The following is a 25,466-nucleotide window of genomic DNA, read 5'->3' on the forward strand; positions in this document are numbered from 1 at the left end:
CTCTGACTCATTTCTTTGAATCGGTTCTTTAGAACAGTTTATTTTAAAGATCCAGATCATACAAACAATTCAGCAATTGTTTTACTTCATGCATTAGGGGTGTCAAATTTAGTTCCCTTTAGCTCCAACCTTAAGGCGAGACACTGCAGGTGAATAGGGTAAAAAAACAAATCTAATAGTTATCGCCTTACTTACCCAGCTGATTGATTGGTTACACTTATAATTTCAAACATTTTGTTTGTTTTTTAAGTTTTCTCAAATGTTAGGTTTAGATATACACATGAGTCATTAATTAAATATGCGCTAATTTGCATACATTTCTAGTACAAAAATCTAAACACAAAATTCTTGGTTTTGTTTGTTTGTTTGTTTGTTTGTTTTTACATATTAAGAGTCAAAAGTTTTTCGGAAGGAATTTTTTTATTTCATATTTGTCACTCCATAATTCAGAAAATGCTTAGAACGGACAGAAAACAATTTTGGGGGGGATTAAAATGTTGGTATATAAAATATATAATCAAGCAAATTATATATGAACAAATCCCTCTGTAAAAAAACTTCAGGATATAGACAGGAATAAAAATGTAAAGTTTGGTGTGTGTAAATGCTACTGAAGTGGAGATTTATGGCTCAGTGTAGGAGAAAAAAAAAACTCATTTTGAGAAAACGGCCTTTAAAAATATGTATTGTAATTGAAATCTGTTGACACAAATAAATAAGTGCTAGATAAGAAACACTTAACAGTGTTTTTTGGGTGTTTTCTTTCCACTAGTCTGAAAAAAAAACACTTTATGAAAAGAAAAAAAAAGGAAAAAAATCTCAAACTTGACAGGTGCATGAAAAAACATTTTAGGTTTTAATTTCAGCACTGCTCGATTCAGTCTGATTCGTGTCCGAACCATTCTGACCAAACCGATTCAACTGATTCACTGAAAAGATCCAACTTAAAAGAATCGCCGCCAGAGTTCAAATCTCCATCGCTTCTGAGAGAACAAAAACATGGCCACGAGGAAATATTTTCGCAGATCAATTCAGGAAAGAAACCGTATACTCGAGAAATATGACCAGCTCCCTCCAATGTCCCAAAGAGCTGCAGCGCGTCTGCTAAACATCTCAGGCCCGCTGCTTTGCATCTGGCTCCGGAGAAGGAATATTAAAAATGCCAAGGCTAACCTTCCCAGGACTGTCTTTCCATCTCGCAAGACGCCTCGAGTAACGTTAGAAGCGGCACTCTGGAGGTGGATCGATACTTCTCATGAGAACGGAATTACAGTAGATGATTCAACGATTCGTAAAAAAGCGACTCTGATAGCTACAGAAATGGGCCTCTGTAATTTCATGGCGAGCACAGAGTGGTTGGCACGCTTCAAAACACGGGAGACAGTGATACGAAAGATGTTCCAGGTCGACCGAAAAACGGTAAACGCGCCAAAAGAGCCCAAATCCGGTAACGATAACAAAGCGGCGGAGACTAAAAGCAAACTTACAGCCAAAAAGACGCATCGCATCGAAGCCGCACTGTGGCGGTGGATCGATCATTCTCGTGAGAGCGGCATCCGCGTGGATGAATCGACGGTTCGTTCAAAAGCGGCTCGGTTGGCCAGGACTGTGGGTTACCGTAACTTCAGAGCGAACACGGACTGGTTCACCCGCTTTAAAACACGAGAGGGAATCGTACGAGCGATGTTCCGGATCGGCCCAAATAATCGATCTTCTAATAATAAGACGGTAGCACAACTGGTACCAAGGATGGATTTCACATCTACAAAGACTCGACAACTTGAAGCCGCGCTTTGGAGATGGATCGATCATTCTCGAGAGAACGGTGTTATTACAGATCAAATGATTCGTTCAGAAGCGACTCGGTTGGCTAGGATGATGGGGTTCGGGAACTTTCGAGCAAACGCAGACTGGCTCAACCGATTTAAAACCCGTGAGAAAGTTGTACGAGAGATGCTCGAGTTCGAACAGTATTTAGAAAATCCACAAAGCGACCAAACTGAGGACAGAAGTGCGTCTGATCAAGTTACCCAACAATCTGACGAGAGCGTAACGGAGCAGTCCAGCGATGAAAGTGACGCACTAACGGATCTGGACATCCCGAAACTCGAACCGACGGTGGTCTCGGCTGAGCTCAACGGTGATTTACACACGGTCACTGTACCTTCACTGTGGCAAATGAAGGAGGCTATGAAAACACTGGCTACCGGGTTACTGTACAGAGGATTCTGCGACTTTGAACTTCTTCATCAATTTGAAAAAGAGGTTAACACTGTTTTGAGAAGATCTGTGGCCCTAAGAACGCACAGCGGCTCTCAAGCATAACATTCTGGGACTTAAGTGCTTTGTAGATTTTTAGAGACTGGTCCATAATGTAAATATAATAGTGTTTATTTCAACACAATCATAACGGGACAGGTGCAGCACCGGCTCTCTCAGATGACCACATGGGGGCGCCAAGTGTTTGTTATAACTAACACATTCTCATATGTTCAAAACGTGCTTCCATCACCTATTATTAATTTTTTTAACCCAGTTTTTATTTTGCAACATTAATGTTACATTATCGTAAGTGCTTAAGTTGTCCTACGAGTTTGATTTAAATGTTTAAACACTGTTAAATTACTGACTTTATTTTTACACAAAAATAAAAGCTTTTGATAAAAATCTGTTGACTTTCATTTATTTATTTAATTTTTTTATTATTATTTTTACATGAAAAACAGTTAGTTAGACCAAACATTTGCCTTTTTAAAAAGCCACTGAAGCTTATGAAGCAAGACCGAATAAATGACCAACCTCCTATTTGAGTAGGGCTGTGTAACCTAATTTGCATAAACATGAGTAATTTATGAATAATAAATGTCCTTGTATTCAGCGCGATCCATTAATTTGCATATCACCATGGCACTACAGTTATTTTTCCTGTGTGTTGTGCTACCATGAAGCGATAAGAACCTGCATAAAACAGAATCAAAAGGTGAGTATGTATTGCCTTTTTACACTCTCTAGTCTCCTGCTGTTGTTGAGGGATGATATATGTGTTTGAACCTAAATAACTATTTTTTCATGCTTTTGAGTGGGCACAGGCTGTTGTATGCTTGTGTGTGGCTACAAACACTATCATGTACTAGTGCTCTGTCATTGTGTGAATTGCATAAACATGATGTTTCGTTGCATTATTGATGAGATCCAAGCTCTGCCTTATAGGCAGCTGGGAAGATGCAAAAACTGGTGAAGTGATGGATCATGAGATGATACCTAATTTATAAATGTTTCTTTGATGGCAGCTTCTCAGACCCTCGGTCAGTGTTTTGTCGTTATCAGGTGTTCTGGTCGAATTAAAATCTAATTTCCATGTAGCACAGGTATGGACAGATAGACTGGAAGATTCCCACTTCTAAATCCATCAGAGGTCATTTGTATGATCTGTTTGTCTTGCAGCAGCTGATAGCTGCTGTCAGCACTGCCTTCAGCCTGGAAATGCGGGCTTTAGGTTGCCAAGAAATGTTACAGTTTGACATTTTGTCTATATTGGTATTTAATGCAGGTGGAGAGGAGTAAGGTGTCAGTGCTTTTATCCTTAAATTGCGAATATATTCTGGCAGATGACTTTAGTTATCAGCTGATGTCTTTGGGTATTGTTGTTTAAAACAGGTTGGACAGAAATCAGCTGTGTCTGACACTGTCCACAGTGCCTCAGTTTATCTTTATCTATCTTCTGTCAATATTTCCTCTCTGTAATTTGGACAAATGATGCATACTGATGGTTATGAATAAATCAATGTCCAGGCTTGGTAAATTGATGGTGTGGAGGGAGAGAAATGTCTTGTATTACTGTCGTCGTGATGAACAGCTGTCACTGTGTCCCTCGGCGCCTGGGTATGTAAGGCAAAAAGTCGAAGATTATTGTGCTGAGGCTCCTTGTTGAGGTCTGAGCAAATAATAAACGCGTTATGTTGCATTCTGGCTGAAGTATGTTTTATGCACATATTGAAAGTGTATGTCAGGGCTTTTTTCACAAGTATCAGCTCGGATCATCTTGAAGGAGCAATATCGTAGCATTGACCCTTTATTTCTGTTATATGCAATATGCTCTGAACTGTGAGCAATGCAACACAGAGCCCTTGAGAAACCTTCCAGAGTAATTTACCTGCATAATGTCAGTCAATGTTACCCATCAAAACGATTGTCTATAGGCTACAAGTACTACATAATGGCTCATGCATGTTACGAGAACATACGTTCAGACATTCCTAGTGGCCTTTATCAACTTAACACCAGACTCTATAGAGAACCAAAACTCACTTACGTTTAGTGCAATATGCTGTAAGATAATATGTAAATTTGATTTATGTAAATTTGTAGCCAGTAGCAGTTCATCTAGTGCAATATTTTGGACCTCTTTTGTAAAATGAAGTCCTCTTCAGAAGTCTATAGTGTAATTCTATGTTTTTTTTTTGACAGTTTTTATTATATATTGTTTCATTTCAGTTTTAGTATTTTTACATTTAGATGAAGTAAGATAACAGCAAAGGTAAATTTATTCATTTTTTTATCAATATGTAATATCTATTTTTGCACTGAAGCGATGCATAAATTCACATTTAAAACATTTTATTTCTTTGTTTTCATTTTATAAAGAAATCAATGTCTTTTTATAATTTAGATATTGTACATCCATAATATTTGATTGATCTTTAAAAAAAATAAAAAAATCCTCCTGAAAGAACATTTATTCCTACAGTCAAATTTACATTTATGTTGACAGTGATTAATATTTAGTTTTTATTTTTCTTTTGAACTGCTTTTAAACCCAAGTTTTTGGTTTGGGTTTTGTCATATTTGGATGTGTACCAGACATTGGCACTGAACAAAGGCAAGCCCGGGCGTTCACATATCATCCACTCTTTATGCAAAATTAATGCATGCACCCCCATGACAGCATGATTTAATTTCCTCCTTTCATTTTCTGTCGCCCGTTGCCATGGACACCGACGGAGGGCTGTTGTGATATTAGCTGCTACAATATGGACAAGTGCAGCTCTCTCCATGAAGCAAACAGCTACTAAATCACATGACCTCATCAAATCTCTATTCTGCTTGCAGACTGGCTGGCACTCTGCCATGATCAAGGGATGTAATATATTCATAGCTTACTTACAATTTCAGGTTGAAAAACCGTTGACGATTTATGTCAGACGTACCCTTCGACTCATTGGGAAGTGTTATATTGACAAAACCAAACTATTTTGAAAATGCATTTGTCAGAAACACGACTAATATTCCCGTAACATGTTTTGGAGGATAGCAGGATGCTATTGGCTTGTGGTCCTCATTGCGACAAAGGCGATTGCACTAGAGAGGATGGCGTCAGAACACCATGCACAGTGTTGACTGTGTTGCCACCCAGATCATGTTGCCTGCAATGACCAATTGTGTGTGTTTATGCGTGTGTGTGGAAGCGTATTAGTCTGCCAGTGAAGTGATGTATGCCTGTGAATCCAAGTGTGGAGATCAAAATGTCTCAGGTTGGCATTGGGCACCCTTCCCCCATCAGTTCCAAACACACACACACACACACACACACACACACACACACCGCAGGTCCCGTCCTAACCATCTCTCTCTAATTGGGCTCTGTCTAGATTTCGCAGCTTAATATTGCATCCTATTTGCTTCTTGTTTTCAGTGCATTTCCAGCTGTACAATATCACACTACAATGCCGACTTTTAATTTCAAAACTGGTTACACTTAGTTTTAAAAGAAAACACAATTCAACATTGAACTTGAGATAAATAACGACATTGCTGCCTTTTGTAGAACTGCTTACAGCTGATTAACTTCACAATGAACTAAACCAACACTGAGCTGACTTGAGCTAAACAATCACACTATTGTCTTTACAGCAGAATCTGAATTGTGTCCCTGAGTTTCCATAATTGATTCTGCTAGTTTCCTGTGTATTTTTGTGAAGCTGCTTTGCCACAATCTGTATTGTATAAAGTGTTATAGAAATAAAGGTGACTTGATTTGATTTGACAATTCAATTCTTTGAGTGTACAATTTTACGGGAGGCTGTAACTAAATAATAATTTATCAGTTTATCTTAAAGGAACAGTTGAATAAAACTGAAAATTGTGTCATCATTTACTCACCCTCATGTCGTTCCAAACCTGAATGACCTTCTTTCTCCTGTGGAACACACACACACTAATTCAAAATATATTTTGTCTTCCTCAAATGAAAGAAAGTCATAAAGATTTGGAACAATATGAGGGCAAGTTAACAATGCCAGAGTTTTCATTTTTTAGGTTAACTATGCCTTTAAGTGATTCATTTATTACAGAGCTTTTTATAAGCAATGAATTATTTTTCCTCACTACTGAAGTGACTAAGAAAATATGGACACTCCTGTATGCCCAAATCTGAATTCTGACCACTCTCATTCTGACACACTTCTCAATGTGCCCCGTCAATAAAGCTGAAGGTGAATAGATAATCAGACAGCAATCAGAAATTGAGATCTGCCATTCAAAGGCTATCTTAGTGTGGACGAAGAAGAGGACGGGCAGCCTGAGAGTGCAAGCATTCATGTGAAAATCCAATCCTTCACAGTACACAGCCCCCGCAAAGCCTGCAGAATGACCCTTTTATCAAAGTGCCATGTCCGTAGCTCTCCAAATAGCCAGTGCTCTCTCAAGGAATAGATGCATGTACAAACCTGGCTGAGTAATGTATGACCTGTCTTCACAATGTTCTGGGTTTCTGACCCTGCCGTGTGTGTGTATGTGTGTTGTGAGAGTGTGTCTGTATGTTGTCCGTGGTATGTTTTTGAAATGGGTTTCTTATGGTCAGGCATACAGAGCATTAAATGTGTTATTTATGTGGCTTTCACATGTGAAAATGATATTTTCCTGATAGCCTTGAGAGTGTTGAAATGACAGTGTGGTCATCCTAGGGCAAGGAGGGTGTACTGACACTGAAAGCTGAAAAACATGCCATTGAAAATCTATTATTTTATTCACAAATCGCTAAAAGTTGTTTCTGGGGGGAAAGGGGGCCAAAGCATTATTGTACAGTAAATTATATTAAAAGGTGTTCGGGGAAACAAAACAACAACAACATTTGGTTTGTAAGGAAAATATGGGATTATGGGCTATTCGGAAAACTGTGATAACTGTCAAACTCCAAATCATGATTTGCCATTTCACTGCATTCACGTCAAAGCAGAAAAGAAATGCATTTTAATTATAATCTCAAAATGACAGACATTTAAAATATTTTCCCCTACAACAATTCCACTTGATTTGAATATTTTTAATTTATACAGCATGCTGTTTTTTTTTTTTGTTTTTTTTATATATATATAATTTAAAAATGTAGTTTTCATAATAATATTTGAGCTGTGTCTGTATGAAATGTGTGTGCCTCTGTGTGGATTTCACGTTAATTATCAAACTGCAGATGGCCCCCTTGTGGTGATTAGTTCCAAAATGATTTTCGTAATAGACTATACTGAAAACCTAATGGTGAAACATGCATAATCCCTTAAAACAGTGCTGATTCTTTGCCGTTGGAAATCTGAATTTGTTTCACATCCCTTATTCTATTTTCCCCCGCTTATGGATGTCTGTTAATATGGTTACAATTATTTGATAAATAAATAACATATGAGTACAACATTAGATAAAGTGGACTAAACATATATAATCTATACATTTCACAACACCTTTTAATTATTTTTAATTTTAAAAAGCTGCAGTTGGTTCCCAATTCCACCCCAAGATGGCGCAATGACCTTGTTGTTTGACTGGGTGACTGTTTTTTTTTTTTTAAAAATTGCCCAGATGTGAGTGATTTTATAACATTTCTTAATGTTCTCCCTATGCTTTGCAACATCTTGAACACAACATACTTAAAGCAATACCATGTGAAATACCATTTTTTTCTTCTTCTTCCTTCCAAGGATTGATTATGTATTTTTGACTAGGCTACATGAGTGAGGATGGAGTAAGCTGACAGTCGAGTTTATAGTACTATGGTGATTACAAGTGGCTGTTGATTAAGCTATTGGCCTTCATGGGCTACTCGTCTGTCTTTCTTTATTCATTTCATTCGCCCCTTTTGCTTCCTGAAAGAGACCAAATGGATCCCAGCAGGTGAAAGTAAAGAAACGTGAAAAGACGCCCCTTTTTGGTTCTGCTTTCACACCAACACAATACCCCGTCCCACCTCTTTCTGTCCGGGTTTCCTACCTGATTAAACCTCTTCCTATGAACCCATTGATAGATGGTGCAAAACCTAAATCAACAAAAGCTGTATGAGCCCCTCTTAAAATTTCAAACCCTTTTGACAGTACGCTTCAATTAGCTTTTGTTTCTTGTGTGTAGTGAGCGTGTGACAGACAGAGAGAGAGACGTCTTATATGCGTTAATGTAGCCTAATAGTTTACTTGCTGATTAATTCAGAGATTTCAAAAATAAAACTGAACTCTTTTTTTTTTTAAGTTTCTGCCTGTTTCTCTCTATGTTAGCAGATTTCATTCAGCGTATGCTTTCTTTTTTCTCTCTCTCTTAACTGTTGCATTAACCGTACAAGAAGCACATAGCAAAATTACAGAACAGTTCACACTGTTGTTTGTCATCAGACTGTTTGAATTAGTGGTTTGTCAGGAATTGCAGTTTCATTTGTTTCAGAGACTTTCATTTTCTGTTACTTTTAATTTCTGGGGCCTATAAATGTGTGCAAATTGATTCTATTATCGGTGTGTTAGCAGGCCTCCTTTTTGTCATTCAAATGAGAGCTAAACTTCAAATAAGAATTTTTCTCCTCATCCTCCATGCAGTGTTTGGTGTTGGTGAGTGACATGGGAACCCGTAATTGACTGCGTGTGTGGGGGAGCAAAAGTAAAGAAGGTAGTGTAGCCTATGTAGATGTAGATGCTTCTGTTCTTCAGGATTGACATCCTGCATCCATGACAATTATACACATTGAAGCTTTGATCAGTACTCTACTGTTGCCTCTACATCACTCTTTCTCTCGATTTTAACCAATTTATATCAGTATAGCCTACGTTTTATTATGTTTGGTGGTGTTTTTTAAAATATGTATACATTATATACTACCATTAAAAATGTATATTTATGGTTTTTCGTAAATGAGCAAATACCTCTTTATGTAATAAATATTTAATTACATGGAATAACCTCAGTGACTAGTGTAAAATGAATTTAAAGCAATGCATTTATGAATGATATAGTCTATGTAATATTTTATTGGGTTTGGGAAAATTTTGGGGGAAATGTTTCTTGCATATTTGTTGTAATCTCTTCCCCATCCCATCTCTTCCCCCTTCCCCATCATTTTCTCCTTAACCCTAATTCTGGCAAAATACATTTTTGAAAGGCAAGAAAGTAAAAAATGGGAATAATAGGCTATTAACAATAAGTGTCAAGTCCTTGTGAGGCCGTACATGAAATAGCTTTGTGTGTTGGTGACCAACATTTGAGTCGTTATTCTCTGAAATTCTTCTTCCCCTTTCAAATCTCATTTGCATATTCAAATATTTCATTCATATTCAAATATGGAGCTTGAAAATGTGTTAACAGGTTTAACGCAAGCAATGCCAAAAACAGTCATTCTTAGGCATCGCATGGCTGATCATAACTCACCATATTTTAAAACAAGCTCAAATTAGATTGAAAAGCTGTGTCAGAGGCCAGAATATTCAGTAAATAAATTAAACAACTAAATTTTAATTTCTGACACAGAAACTTGCCATATGCTTTAGAATAATTGTTTATGCTTGTTTCGGCCTTTGTCCCGTCTACTGTCATAGTATAGCAAAGAACATCTCTACCTGATGGTCATATGGGTTTGAAACAACATGAGGACGAGTACAAGATGATAGAATTGACTCATTCCATCTTTCCTCTTAACCTATAGTTAAAAAACATGCAGTACAATATAAACATAATTTGCACTACTTGAATTTACAGCATAATGCAAGTAAATTTAATACAGCAGCTCTGCATAATTTACCAATCTCTCTCATTTTTTAAGTGATGATCTGACTGACAAAGCCATGGAGAAGAATGGATGGCAATGTCAGTTGCTACCAGAGGGGTGAGGGGTGAGGTTGGCACAACCCTGTGGTCACCTCCAGGCGTGCTATCACACGATGACAGGCAGGCGTGATGCCACGGCACTTCACACAAACATAGCCACATTGACAGCCGACTGACCCAGGCTGACAGCACCAGAAAGAAAAAGGGGGGAAGGCAGAAGTTCTCTGTGTGTCCGTCATGGTGTGAGCGTGTCGGGGTGTCAACAACTTTTTTTTTTCTTCCAGTAGCCCCTAAACCCTCCGCAACGGAACACTGTCACATACCCAAACATCTGTGACCTTACTGGACACGGGTCACTGTACAATAGAATTCAAGATGGATGCAGTGGCTTTAGATATACTAAATGCAGTATGTCCATGTCATTACTGATGGGTTAAGCTGAAAGACTTGTAGACAGAGGATAGGATCTAACTTGATTTAGCTAAGTTAATATAGCCAGACTAGAATGGATGTGGCTCTGTGCCAGCTAAGCATCTTTTTCAGTCATTAAGCATTATAAATGCATTGGCTGTATGTCAAAGGTGTAGTCACAAAAGCTTGGGACGGACAAGAGCGTCTTATGCATTTTATCTGTCTTCATTATAATAACATTCTATAGTGGGCTTAGCTGTTAACAGTTAGTTCATGAATTCACCAGTCAACAGAGCCTCTCAATTATGCAGAGACATACCATAGAGCTCTGTACTACCCATGGCTCTTTTGTCAAAGAAAGGCCTTTGAAGTGATTCTATAGAAAGACTGCAATGTGCAGAAACTCGAGCAAAAAAAAAATAATAAATAAAAAATTGCAATGAAATGACATCACTGATCATACAGAGGTCTTTTATTTCAATTTGAGACAGCAAGGCCATCATCTTTTTTCATCCTGTGCATATGTGGGAAGGGAAGTGGAGGAACCACGTTGTCTTTATGTTTACGAGCGAGATACGTATACTCTTTGATTCCCCTTGAAGTTTCGAGAGATACCAGTGAAGATGCAGGCCTCTGAAGTTGATAACCCCAGCATCATGTGACAAGCAGATGAGAATGACTGAGGTTTTCGAAGCCCTGTTGAGATCCCTGCTCATTAAAGAGCAACCTCTCAGCTCTTCTGTAAAGAATCCTTAAGGAAGTTGACCTCCATGGTAAAAAAAAAATAAAAAATAAAAATGATGGGGGTGAAAAACAAACATCCACACAATTTAAAATTCTCCACTATAAAGCTCAAAATCCTCTTGCATTTCATGTTTGTTTAAAGAAAGGTCGAGAGAGAAAGAAAGAGACTTTAGAAGGAGAGTGAAGACAAAACAGTTAAGACAGAGTAGGAGGCACCACATAAAAAGATGGACAATAATGTGGAGCGTCATAGCTTTGTCCACCTCCGGATGTCCTCTATGTTAGTGTCTTTTTGGTCTTTTAGGTCCATTTTCCGTGGCTTGCACTCAACACCTGGTAGTTCCAGTTCCATGCATACTACAGGGTTCTTAGTTTGTGGTAAGAAAGGACTGATAGTTTATCCCCTTCATGCCGAGATGATGATAATACTCACCCTGTGCTGGAACCAAGTGTAACCAGGTAGAGTCTCATCTTGTGTAGGCACCAGATTGAGCCTCTTCAGGTCCCTCAAGCCCATTGAAGCAGGTTGCTGACTGTCTCTAGGTGATGAGAGGTTGTTGAGGGCATGGAGCCTTGCTGACAGGCATGAAAGGGCCAAAGATCACCTGTCACCCGCCTCATCACATCAAAGTCCACAAGTGACTCCTTGTGTGAGGGATCTGCTCATGAATATACTGGGCAGTCTGATCCCTCTTATTAGCGGGATAAGGATTTTGTGGGTTATGTTTTGAGCATGGATGGCACATGATAAAGCACCACCCCTCTTAAAGTATGTGTGCTTTCACCAGGAATATTTTTAGGTCTTTTTAATGGTATCATCATCTTCTTATTAGTGGCAAGACCCCTGAGTGACGAAGTGAAAGGGGCTTGCGATGTCCCCCAGAGCCCTTGCTTTTACCCCTTAATCCGCTGGCTAATAAGTTCATAGCCAGTCCATATGCTCTGGTGCTGTTCGGGAGGGGGAGGTGTTGCCCCATGCTACTTACACCGAGCGGACCCATTTCTCAGGTACCTCTCCTGCTGACCGATCTTTTGTTCTATCGGATCAGTCCACTCCACGGTCAGAATAGTCTGAATTGATTAGCCCTGCACCGTATAATTGCCAGCAAATCCCACTGAATCGTTTCCCATCCATTTGAAAAGGACAATGTTCGTTCTTTTTCTCCCCAGCTTCGCCCCTCCCCCATTACCCTCCTTTTCATGCCACTTGGTTTCTCTCCCACCCCACACCCCAAGCCACCTCCTCGAGGTAAAAGGGGGAGGGGCCGGAGGAGAAAGCGCTCCTATTCTGGACGAGCCCCCTACCCGAGCACTGGCAAAGGATGAAAGCAGGCGGCGGGTGGATGTGTTCTAATCCGTCACCCTGGAGTGTGAGTGGCGGGCTGATAGGAGTCCTTACCTGCCGGTGCACAGTCAGGGTTGGGAGGACAGTGGGAGGAATCCAGGGAAGGGAAAGAGCTGGGGTATAGTGTGAAAAGGGGCTGTGGGGATATGCACGGGATTATTCAGAGGCCCAGGCGCCAGCGTCAACTGCCCCTGCAGCTCTACTTATTCAGTCAAGAGGCCCAAAATCTCAGGTCAGGGCAAAAGTCCATCAGTCTTACTTAGAATATTGTTATGTTGGAATAAACCTTGAGGGACGATCAAGTGTGCCATGTCTGGAACAAAGGCTATTTTAACATGTTTTACTTTGATATGGCCTTTTCTGGACAGCTACAATTCAGGTCTCTCTCTACAATGTTTGTGACCGTTCCACACTGTAATTTCATAGTCCACAATTCATTTTAATATCACACATCATAAGTTCTGCATCAGCCATTAGGCCAGAAATCTTGCCCAGAAATTAATGTGACCCACCTTCCCCTAGACTGACAACATGCAGGTTTTACCATTATCCTTGAGCCGGGCAGAATATCTTTCATGAGTTTTGAGGTGTACAGACTTTGTTTATTAGGTCATCATTAATAAGATGCATTCCAATAAAGTCAAATGTCTAATTAACATGCTTTATCCTCTTCATGCACCATGAACCTCACCTTGAGGATTGCTTGCCCTTCATGAGAATGATCTAAACTATAATCTCAAAAGCTTTGAATAATTTTATGCCAAACTGGGGTAAACTAAGTGCTTTGCTAAAAATATTTTTAATAGGTTTGAATCCATAATTGAATACTCTATATGAAAAAGGAATGTTACCATTCTCTTCTAGTCCTTCATCACATATTCTATGTCTCAATCAACCTTATATGACCATGTTCTTTGGCCAATGGGGCAGGTCCTTTGGGAAAAGGTCATAGGTTAAGGTTGTTAAGGGCTGTGACCCTTCCCATCTTTGACCAGGCCTGTGTTTATGCTCAAACAAACTCCTAGATAGAAGGCCCTCATGGGGTTTCAGGAAACACAAGACCTATTGTCTGTTCTGAGAGCTGACCACAAACAAATTGTGTATGTTCTCACAACATGACCCTGGTGGCCACGTGTTAGGGATGTCTTACTAATGAGATAGTCTCTGAATCATCCCCGTTGGGAGTGTGAGCCTGATTTTTTTAAACCAAAATGCTGAAATTCAATATTGTAACAAATGTAGTGTGCAATTGAAAACTGAAACTACACTATGGTGTGTGACTGTATTCAGCTTTAATAAACTCATCTGTAAGAAAATATATAATGATCAGTATTAATAGAGTATCAATATATGAGTTGGGTTTCCTCTGTGGCATTCTCTACTTAAGTCCAAGTTCACCCAAATGGCAGGTCATGTCCTCCCATGGGGAGTCTGTGACACTGACAAGCTCTCTGGCTAAAGGTCATATTGGTAGTGACCACTAAAGTGGTTGATGATGACCTGGTCAAGCCCCTCATTCTCAAATCCCCTCCTTTTCTATCCAAAATTAGCCATTTTACCAGTTTATTGATGTAGGATCATATGGAGGGCAGGGCAAGTAGAATGGTTGACATCCCATAGGTCAAAAGTTAAATGACCAGGACTGTTTACAGGGACAAGTGTTGAATTCAAAATCATTATAAAAGATAGCCATCATAAAAATTGGCTTGGATCTATAAGACAGTGTTTTGCCTTAAGCAAGCTGTGTTTAATGAGAGGGAAAAACTGTATTTTATTCTAAGAACTGTGTGAAATATTTGGAGAACACAGTTAGTTTGTAAGTAACACATGATTTCCATCGATCAATTCTGAAACGGCAGATCCTCATCAAGAATGTGAACACTGTATGTTTAAATAAATATTTAATCTCTGTTTTGCTGATCTCTGTTAACATAAAGCCAAAAGGTGGTCTCCTGGGACACTTTCTAAGGGTCACTGCCCTACTCTATTTCAGGCATCCATCAGTCACTTTTCCCACGTTGCCTATTGTCTCTCAAAGAGAGATTTGACCCAGTGAGGTTTGGTGCTGGGTGGATGACAGATCTGGGGTGTGAGCCTGCCTTGCTGCTTAAGTTCTTGAATGGCTCCCTTGGAAACTGCATAACTAGGAGTGGTGGAGTTGCCCAGGACAACATGTGGTTATTTTCCAGCTTGCTGCACCTTTAAAGGCCTTGTGGGTCTGTAATCAGTGCATTGAGGAGGGTGTCTCTTTGACTGTGCTTGTGTATGAAACATGGAGAGATAAAAAGCACAAAGGTACAAAAAGCATGGCCTGATGGGAAAGTAGGGTAAAACTGTTGAAGAAGCAAGATGAGATCACTGCAGTGGTGATGTCATTGCTGCATGGTTGGCTAGGATTGGGCCATGTGCTCTGAGCAGCCAATAATGAGGGGCCAGTGGCACTCACATTAAACTACATATCTGGAAAAATACAAGGAATTGTGAACCTTTCTGATCAGATGAATAAGAGAATTAATCTATATGACTAGTCTGTAATAGAAATCCCCGCCTTCGATATCACTGTAATTTACAACATACACACTCAGGGTGAATACTAACATTGTCTGTCAATCTCAGGCTACACAGAACAGCTAAATAATTTTACACTGGTTATTTGCTTGCCTTTCTCTAACAATTCAGCACTTAAGATGTTGTTTGTTTGTTTCACATTTCAGGTAGAAAGAAATTCTTCTTTTAAATATTCACACAGTATAAATATAAGCACAGCTGTCCTGTATAAATTCATACTGTTCTGCATTGTTTTGCTCGTCTGCCTGAGTTCACAGTGGGCATCACAGCTGTCTCTGTCCAGTAATTGATTCCTTCACTGTCAGCCATTTTCTCATTCACGTCCTCCTCCCCTTTCCATTCTCCATTCCATCTTTTGCATGGGCAGCTAAAGGAGACAGATTTATCTGCATCACCCTGCCATGATGACAGAGTAAATATTCATCCAGACGGCCAAGGTTCCCAAACCATTACCGGGGTGTTCACTGTTGGCCCTGCTGGTACAATCCTTAAAGGGATTGTTCAGAAGAATGAATGGAGCCAAAGTACTGAAGGGCACAGAGTTGCCCAGACAAAAGTTTAAATGTTATTAGTCGAGTGCAGAGACTGGATAAATATAGAGACAAAAAGATGTTGTTAGTGACAGTGATTTAAAGATCAACACAATCCAGTGCCATAAGGCTATAGTTTAAAATTGCTGTTTGCATACATTAAATATGGCTAGTCATAGATCCATAATACTAATACATGACATACAAAACGTGATGGCCCATCACCAAAAATAATTCATCCCATCAGTTTTCTAAATGCATTTGTTATTATTGTGAAAGATTCTTTCATGTATGTTTCTTTCATTCTTTTTTTAACTGACCTTGTAATTTTAAATGAAAATGTCACCATTCGATCTTCCAGTGATGATATATGCAGGTTTTCCTCAATCAGTTAGTCCACCTAAGCCCCACCCCTGCAAGTTCATGTTCTTCTGCCTCCACATTTCACAAGTCAATCAAAATTTTTTTGAATCTGATTATGTAATCCAGATTACATGTAATCAGTTACCACCCAGCACTACATAAACATATGATGATGGTCTTGGGTGCAGTAAAAGACCTAAACCTCGACTGTATTAAATCCATTTAGTCGTATACATTTAATTGGTGACCTGTGAGATATGTATTTGTTTAGATGTCCTGAGGGGTTATCTACGTGATGTTTATGAGTTGAATCTGTGTGTAAGTGTGTGTGTGGCTTGCGCTATTGCTTTGTGTCATGCTGGGAGCCCCTCCTGAGAGGCACTGCACAACACTGAGGTGGGTGCAGCTGCAATGGCTTTCATCTCCTCAGGCACTCGGCAGGGAATCACAGTATTTATGAGTGTGTGTACATGTGTGTGTGTGTGTGTTTGTGTGTGTGAGAGAGAGAGAGCTGTGAGGATACAGTGACTGTCATTTGAAGCTAATTGAGGGTGGCAAAAATATAGAATTTCTATATCTCAGACCTCACATCTGGGATCGTGACACTGGTAATTCAATATATTGGTATCAGTTAGGAGACAAGTGAAAACTCTTTCAGCGTATTTGTACTTTAATCAAAAGAAAGTCGGTTCAGTTGTTCACAGGCCTTCTTGGAGAGCATACAAGTCTCCACAGAAACAAAGCTGTGAGAAATCATTCAGTGGGACTGGATTCTGCTGATACCGTCCACTTTTGATGAACATCTCCTCCACTGCGACTCCCTTCTGCGCCACATACGAGGGAAAACACAGGCGTGAAAGTGGCCACACATGAATCTCAGAGGTTGCCCACGGCTACGGCGTGGGCAGCAAATCTGCGGTACACTTTTGCTTGCTCAGATTCCGCTTACGGTTGGGCAGAACATTTTAGCCCCCGCGGTGTGCCGCAAGGCAAGAAGTGATACCTGCTGTGGAAAGCCCTTGCTTCTTGGTCTCTGCACTTTCTTTTGCTCAGCTTTGATTTCGCTCACCCCTAAAAAGGCATTAAAGGCCTCATTTAGATTTACCTTTGACTTACAGGTAACATCTCTGTTAAAGTGTACTGATCTCAGTCTGGCATGTAAGATTAGGTGTAGTCTTTATCTGAGGTCTGTTATATCCAGTGTAGATACAGTTTATTTTGTTACTAAATCTTTCTCTCTCAGGAAATATCAGATTTTGTCTGTTATTCAAAGTCAGTCAACTTGGTTGTCATGTTAACTCTTCTACCAGCCAAGAGGCAAATGCGGGGGAAGAGCAGAAGGCAGGAGACGAAGTAATAAGTAACAAGCAGAATTTATTGAATTTATGTTTGTGCTTCCCAGTCTGACTTTGTCTGGCCAGAAACAAATTCAACAAGTGTTCTTAATGGTGTCTTGAGACTTTGGAGAGTTTGTCATCTCTAACTTGTGAAGATAGATGTTGCCTAGTTATAGTCTATTTCAAGAGTTACATCTTGCACAGCAATTTCCTTTATAGGCAAGATTATACAACAATAGTAAAACAATATAAACTTTGGTGTTTTTTAATATAAATCAATAATTTCATTCAACAAGAACACATTCAATTGATCAAAAGTGACATTAAATATTACTATGTTGCAAAAGATTTCTTTTTCAAATAAATGTTGTTCTTTTAACCTTTCTAATCATTAAAGAATCCTAAAAAGATGCATCACAATTTCCACAAAAATATCAAAAAGACATGTTTCTTGTGCAGCAAACTAGCATATTAAAATGATTTCAGAAGGATAATGTGACACTGAAGACTGGAGTGATGGCTGATGAAAATTCAGCTTTGACATCACAGGAATAAATTACAGTTAAAATATATTAAAATAGAAAAGTGTTATTTTAAATTTAAAATATTTTAAAATCTTGCTTTTTTGCTGTATTTTTGATTAAATGAATGCAGCCTTGGTGAACATAAGAGATGTAAAAAAATAAAAAAATAAATAAATAAAAACTCAAACGTTTGAATGGTAGTGTACACACACTACACACACACACACACACACACACACACACAGTACTTCAGAAAATCAGACCCTTAGATCCTTCAGGTATGAGAGAAGATCTTACAGTGGGATGAATCAAATCAAGGAGTCAAAAGGAGAAGAGCTAGTTGAGGTGTTTTCCTGTCATTTACTTTTCCGTTCTGGATCTGAGAAGAGGATTCAGCAACTACGGTTCTTTAAAAGCCTCTGGTTTTCATGGCATTGCTGTTGAGCATGCTCTAATCTGTGTTTGGGGGATAAAGGAGCTATTCGGTTTTCTAGAGTTCTCTGTAGATTTTGCTGTATTCTTACTCCGGCTCTGATAGCCCTTGTCAGCTTTCTACGGTGAGAGCTTATTCAGAGATGTGAGGACTGGCTTGATCATTAGTCACTGCGGCAAAGGGCCACATCAAAGTAGCTTCCAGTCATGCTCTGGTGCCTTAAGGCTTCAACTTGGAAAGGGTCTCAATCTACCTGCCTATTCCAAAACATTTTTGAGGATTTTTATAAAACATTTTGGGCAAAGCATTTTAACACTATGACAAATTCCAATGCACTTTCTTTTCAGAATAGAATGACATGCAATTCTGTGGCTGTAGTGTACATGACCAAAAAAAAAAAAAAGGAAAGCAGGCTAAGGCTGAGAGCAGGCAAAGAGACCTTTAAAAACCTATTAATAAATATATTTTTAAACAATAATAATAATAATAATGCATTTATTTTAGAAAAAAATCAGCAATTGCATTTTAACAATTCCTAGCATTTAAAGGTAAAAAAAATAAAATAAATTAAGTTTTGACACAATTTTATTAAATTTGACTACTGACCCGACTTCTGAATTTTCCAAAACATTTTTTTTTTTTTTGCACAAAAATTGTCGTTGTTTGAATAGGCTTTTAAAGGTTTACAGAAATGGAAAGGCTTTTGAAGATTTATAGAAACGGAAGTCATAACATAATAATATAGCCTACTCTTGCCATTACCACTATTCCTAACATTACTACTGCTAATGATAAGAATAAAAGGTCTTCACTTAAGTATAGTCCTAAATGCCTCCATAATGAACAAAATAATCAGCGTAATATTATAAAAGCATGCATCTAGCCTGCTCCTTAATCCCTTTTAGCAGTATTTTAAACAATTTAACCATCAAATGCGGAGCCCTTTTCATTTGCCCGGCATACTAAGAATATACAAACGTGAAGACACTTTCTACTTTCCTTTTTCTAGAGAGCTTTTATCCTCAAGTAAGGCATAAATGACAGTCAAATGTGTCTGTGGCACAAGGCAGTAATGATTGCATGAAATTACAGAGGCCTCAGCAGGCCTCCCCCTCCCTATCTCTCAGGTAGCTGGATCAGCTCCCACCCCTGCCTTCCTTTCTCTCTCTCCCTTCTTGCCTCTCACAAGCTATTCAAAGGGAATGTATAACTGAATATGAGATGGAGCGGGCGTCTTTCAAGGGCCAGAGCTAATGAGATGTTTTACCTTGAAATCAGAGCAAGACAGGAGGAGACCCTGTTGAGCTGAGCTTGCATAGTGGGATCGCAATTGAGTCTGGATCCTTCAGCGAAAGAGAGAGAGAGAGATCCAATCCAGACAGGGATAATGCTCTCAAACCAGAGTGGATTATGACAGGAGGACATTTTCAAGCGACAGTGACCCCACAAAAGACGCCAACGTTGACCCGCTTTCTTTTGTTTGCATTTGTCCTGGGCGACACCCATACGTCAGAGTTAAAACTGTCCGGCTTGGCTTTCAGGTGAAAGCAGCAATTACTCTCACTTGGAGAGGCACAAGCTGGAACGGAGTTGGACGGAGGTGATGAGAAGGAAGCAAACAGGTACTCTTGACAGTTAGCAGTGCCAGCATGAATCAGAGAGCCATGTTATATGAGGCCAGGGATGAAAGGGGACAGGAGATTTGCATTCTGAGGGGTCCTCTTTTTAATCAGGGGTCCAAAGAGATCGTAGCAGAGCAGGCCACTAACCAGTGTCATGTTAATAAAAGGGTATAAAAGTGTGAATGGAGGGTGCAGCTAGTTATGTACACTCTAATTAACGTGGTACCGGGAGCGAGATGCTTATTTGCATAGCATTGAGGATAAGGGAGGTGGGAACGCTGAAGTGTGGGGGAAGGGTACAGAGGAGCAGCCTAAGGCCGTCCATCTTTTGTGCAATTGTATACATGCGTACATCCAGTCTACATTGCGTGCATGCTAATCACTGCATGGGATAATGAAAGTCGTTTTGGGCCGTGGCAAATTTTTGTTTGAAAGATGATGGGGGACATTATTTATTTTTCTTAAAATAACACGGCGAGTAATGGCCGATAATTATCAGCAGCTATGTTGCTGTGGAGATGCCGTTTTCTGGAAAAACATGCATTTTTAATGATTTAAATAATTGTACAGTTCACCAAAATCTCAAATGTGGAAAAAAGGGCTTGAAAATAAGCCAGTACACCTAAAGATGACCTCAGCCCTTTTCAGCAGTTTTGTCAGACAGTGTTGGGAAAAGTTACTTTTAAAAGTAATGCATTACGATATTGCATTACTCCCTAAAAAGTAACTAATTATGTTACTTAGTTACTTTTTATAGAAAGTAATGTTACGTTACTTTTGCATTACTTTTTAAATCTGGACAGGGCTTGCTTGTTTGTTTTTAATATAAAGAGTAGTATTTTTGACGAATGTAAAAGCCCTTTCACACCAAAAGCCTCAGGCTGAAGGAAAAGTAAATTCACGTCTGTACAGTAGAAGAAAGGGTAACACTCTTCAGCAATAAAAACAGAAGAACAAATGTTAGTTTATCTTGAGTTATTTTTGCTTATCGGTATGGTTGAATTGCTTCATTGAAGGTCAGTAGCAAAGATACAGGTTAATAAAGGATATTTGTATTATTTAACATCTTTAATGATTGCAGGTTTGCATCATATTCTAAGTTGTTTTTCACTGTTTTTATTCATTTTGTGAAATACTAAATCTGTTTTTTTTTTTTTTTTTGTGAGAGAGATGAATTAATGCATGTTCACATTTATTCTAGAATTGGGAGGGGGGGCAACTGGCTTTAATCATTTGAAAAAGTAACTCAGATATTTTCTTGTAAATTAAAAATTAATGCGTTACTTTAGCAGTTACTTGAAAAAAGTAATCTGATTACGTAGCTCGCTTTACTTGTAACGTGTTACCCTCAACACTGTTGATAGGAGCCTGCCCACCTCGCCTCTTTTGAAAGACCCCGTGACCCTCGATGTCTGGCGTAGTCTTTATCCCTGCTTTCCCACAGACGATCCTGCAAATGAACCCGTGTCAAGAGGCTCAGCATATGGCCCCAGGACTTTTCTATTGTGGATGGGCCACCATTATTGTCACCATTGTAAGATTGGCAATGTGTCTGGAGGAGCAGACACACAACAGTGTGAACTGATCACAGCAACTGTGTGTGCACTTTCCCACCAACCCACAATCACATATCACACATCACAGTGTTTCCCTGCCTGGTCATTGTTATTGTCAAGTCCCAAATTTGGAGGCAGAACTACTAAAGTCATTATGTTAACCGAGACCCTGTAAAGTACTTTGATTTAATTGCTGTTAATTGTATGTGTCAAATATATGGGATCAGAAATGGACAAACATATCACATTAGAAGCAACTGGTTTGCACTAACAATATGTCAAGCTATTTCATGAATATAATTTTGCCAGGTTTAATTGTCAGGTGTCAGTTGTTGAATAATGAAAATATTTGTTTAGCGGTACTGGAAACCAGATATTATCTACAGTTCTTGCACCATCTGCTATAAAGCACCTAAAACTACTGAGTGTGTTTTCATACACTGCAAACTGACAGACAAATAATGAATGGCACACCTCCGGCAGATGATGAGGTATCTAAAGCAGTTGGTTAAAACGAGTTTCTGTCATTCCTGGAGCTTGATCTAAAATTCTCATTCATCACCTTTTTAGGGCAGGAAGATGCCGATGGCAGAACGTTTTCTTGTTTGATTTGTTGGAACTGACACTCTGTGAGTAATTTTGAATATGAAGACATTACAATTATGAAATCAATTTATTTTCCATATTTAAAATCACACCCCTTCATGGCAAAGCTTTTTTGAGTAATTTTGATGTACAGTTATATTTTGCATTAGTTCACGGAGTATTAGACTGTAAAATACTACAGCTTAACATGCTAGTTTATTATTTTTTTTTTATTATCCATTAATATGACTAAAAATTAAGTCTTACTGGTAGCACTATACAATAACGTTCCATAACTAAGATAGCTAACATGAACTAACAATACCTTTAAAACATTTGTTAATCTTAATGTTAATTTCATCATTTAATAATCCATTATTAAAATCAATAGTGGTCTCTGTTGATATTATTTAATGGACCTGAGCTAGCAATGAACAGTTGCTTTTATTTTTTTTCTTAACTTACATTAATAAAGATTAATAAACATTTTAATAAACAGTGCTCATTGTATTGCACAACATTAATTAATTGGATGGTATTGCAAAGTGTTACTGCTTTATTGTATGGATATTTTATTAATAAATAATAATTCATCATCAATCATTTCTGCACCCTTTCCTGCAATGCAAACAATTCATGATTATTTAAATTGTGTGTTTGTGTATTAAGTATTATATTTTTAATAACTATGTTTAAATGAGTTTAAATCCAGGTTGGGCTTACTTATATTACTGGTAATTATTAAGATTTAAAAGGGATTTAGGTCATTCAAAGAGAATTTGAGCTATGACAATGTGATATGAAATATTCTTATTGGGACACAAAAAAATCCTGCATTTAGAGAGAAAGCCCCACCTTGCATGTACCATCTTAATTAAATTGTTGCTAGGTAACAGAGGCAATCTGCTGGTAAATGGGCAGGCTTTAGCAAAGTGAGCAGAGGCCCTTCACACAATGGCGGCGCATTGCCTCTTTGCCGCTATTGAAATACGCCCCTTGCAAACTTTAAAAATTAATACAGACTAACCCTTATTTCCCCTGTCTTTCAGGCCAGCAAACACAGGACACAATATGAGTTTTTCACCACCAGTGGTGACTTATGGAGGAGTCAGCTCCTATGGCCTTCTGGGATACTATAGCCGGAACATGCCTCCAGCCACTGCGCCCGGCAACTACCTCCAGTGGCAACAATTCCCCAGTGACAAATACTTCTGTACAGGATCACCACTATGACCACACAAAGACTAGCCGCACATGAGCAGGGCTGGAATCTTGTCATATCTGCGATTGTGGAAATAAATCTCTCGTATGAATCAACTTCTCTCCAAGTTTTCTCAGAGACATATTGTATTGATAACACGTACAACTAAGAACATCCTATGTTTTTTCATGCATTATTTCTCTCTTATTATCTTCCATAATTTAGTCATTCATTGTTGAAACAAAAATAATGCTCACTATCCTTAGCTAATTTCCTTTTAAGGCAATAATACCAGGTTACTATTCCACCAAATACAAATTCATCAAAAAATAATAACTGCATAGAGTATTATAATTAACAAATTTACTCAAATGCATTAGTTGCTCAGGCAAATTTTCTGCATTTATTCATTCTTAAAGAGATAGTTCACCCAAAAATGAAAATAAGCCTGTGTTTTACTCACCCTCGTGATGTAGGCTTAATGAAAGGCGTAACATAAGATCAGGGGGAGTCACACTTCTCCCCGGAGCTTAATCTCGCGAGACTTGAGCGACTGGAAGCTGGACATTATAGTTTATAAAGTTTTAAGAATCAACATTTTTCTTAAACTAATGCATTGTTTCACTTAAAAACGGCCTTTATTAATACCCCGGAGCTGTGTGGAGTAGTTTTATGATGGATGGATACACTTTGTTCTGATTCAGGTACAGGGGCACCATTCACTGCAATTACACAGATTGGAACAGACAGGACAATTTCGAATATAACTCTGAATGTGTTCATCTGAAAGAGGAATGTCAGACACGCCTAAGATGCCTTGAGGGTGAATAAAACACAGGCTAATTTTTGTTTTTTGGGTAAACTATCCCTTCAAAAGGGAAAAGGCTCTCTGCTTCATTATGAAAGCTTAGTCACTTATAATGCAAATAATAAAGAAACACACTTACAGGTATTTGTTCTCTGTTTCCACTCATACATACGTTGAGTATCTTCAGCGATAGTGCTGGTATGCTGGAATCTAAATGGTGGTGTCCCACGGGGGCTTCGGTTGACTGCTTGCTGACCTTTGCTGCCCTCAGACCACTAGCCACAGTTCAAACAAGAGGCACAAGGGACACATCAAGGGCAACGAAGGGTTAAAAAGGATTATAGATCAGCGGACATATGCCCGGTGAAGGCCGCTTGACCGAAACATTGTTATAAATACTGTTTGTTTTTGAAAGCTATGGTAGTGCGTGATATTTTTTCATTAATTTTCTTTAAATAGATCAACACACAAAGAATGTGTTTGTTTGACTCTTATAATACTATTTTAGTACAAAACAAATGTTTGGGTTTTATGATCTACACCTTTTTTCTGAATGCAATATTAAAGTAATTGATGTTTTCATTATTGTGCATTGCAATAAAATACAATTATTAATAAATGATTGTTATTCTACATTTATGAATATGTAATGCAAATTGATATATTTATTTTTCAAATTTTAATTAAACATTTACAATCTTTCCAGGTTCAACCAATCTTTTAGATATTTCTATTGTCCTAATGTCCAGCAGCTCGCTCTTTGTGATCTCACAATATCTTCAAGATATAATTAATCATTTTTAATGCGTTACCAATTAAAACAAAATATATATATTTTTTTTTATGTAGGCAAACAATAAAAATAAAGCCTCTCTGGAGCTCTCATTCGTTTTAAGCCTGTCAGTACATGATGCTTTCACAAGGGGGCAGTCACTTCTGTCCAAATGCTCGGACTACCTCAACTCATTATGCAGTCTACTTAATTGCATTACACTGACACTACAAGCACCTTCCATCCTCAAATACTCTATCATATATAAACAACAACAAAAAAGACAGTTCATGTGGTAGCTCTCATTCCCCTCATCTTAAAACATGTAAACCAATGCATTTATGTAAATCACACAAATATGTTTTGTTTTGCAGCTAACATATTCATGCAGGCATGTGAACTTACTGTTATATGGTGTATTTGCATTATGGAAAATCAAGTAGTCTTTGAAAGCAGATCTCTGTGCAAAACCAAAGCACCCAGGTTCGTTAGCTTCCTCAAGCATCCTTCCTTTCACTCTATTCATTTCCAGACAAAAAGAACAAGGTTAGGTCACCCATTATCACAAGTTCTCATTATTTATTTTGCTGCTCTCA

General features: G+C 38.5%; 1 protein-coding gene across 3 annotated transcripts; it reads left to right on the forward strand.

The window, feature by feature from the left end:
• Positions 1–955: 955 nt before the first annotated feature.
• Positions 956–24,810, forward strand: LOC109081542. Of its 3 annotated transcripts, none has more exons than XM_042724618.1 (3): positions 956–2,980; positions 22,075–22,133; positions 23,139–24,810. In XM_042724618.1, exon 1 carries the CDS (start codon positions 1,000–1,002, stop codon positions 2,323–2,325), a length of 1,326 nt encoding a protein of 441 aa, XP_042580552.1. In that variant the 5' UTR covers positions 956–999; the 3' UTR covers positions 2,326–2,980; positions 22,075–22,133; positions 23,139–24,810. The 3 variants fall into 3 exon arrangements, 2 of the variants coding, with proteins under 2 accessions (XP_042580552.1, XP_042580553.1); XR_002016237.2 differs by lacking the exon at positions 956–2,980 and adding an exon at positions 19,075–19,948; XM_042724619.1 differs by lacking the exon at positions 22,075–22,133.
• Positions 24,811–25,466: the final 656 nt, after the last annotated feature.

This window comes from Cyprinus carpio, chromosome B5 (genome assembly GCF_018340385.1).
Source record: "Cyprinus carpio isolate SPL01 chromosome B5, ASM1834038v1, whole genome shotgun sequence".
Lineage (NCBI taxonomy): Eukaryota > Metazoa > Chordata > Actinopteri > Cypriniformes > Cyprinidae > Cyprinus > Cyprinus carpio.

Coding starts and splice junctions, on each gene's coding strand:
- LOC109081542 (XM_042724618.1), top strand. CDS start 1,000: ATGGCCACGAGGAAATATTTTCGCAGATCAATTCAGGAAAGAAACCGT.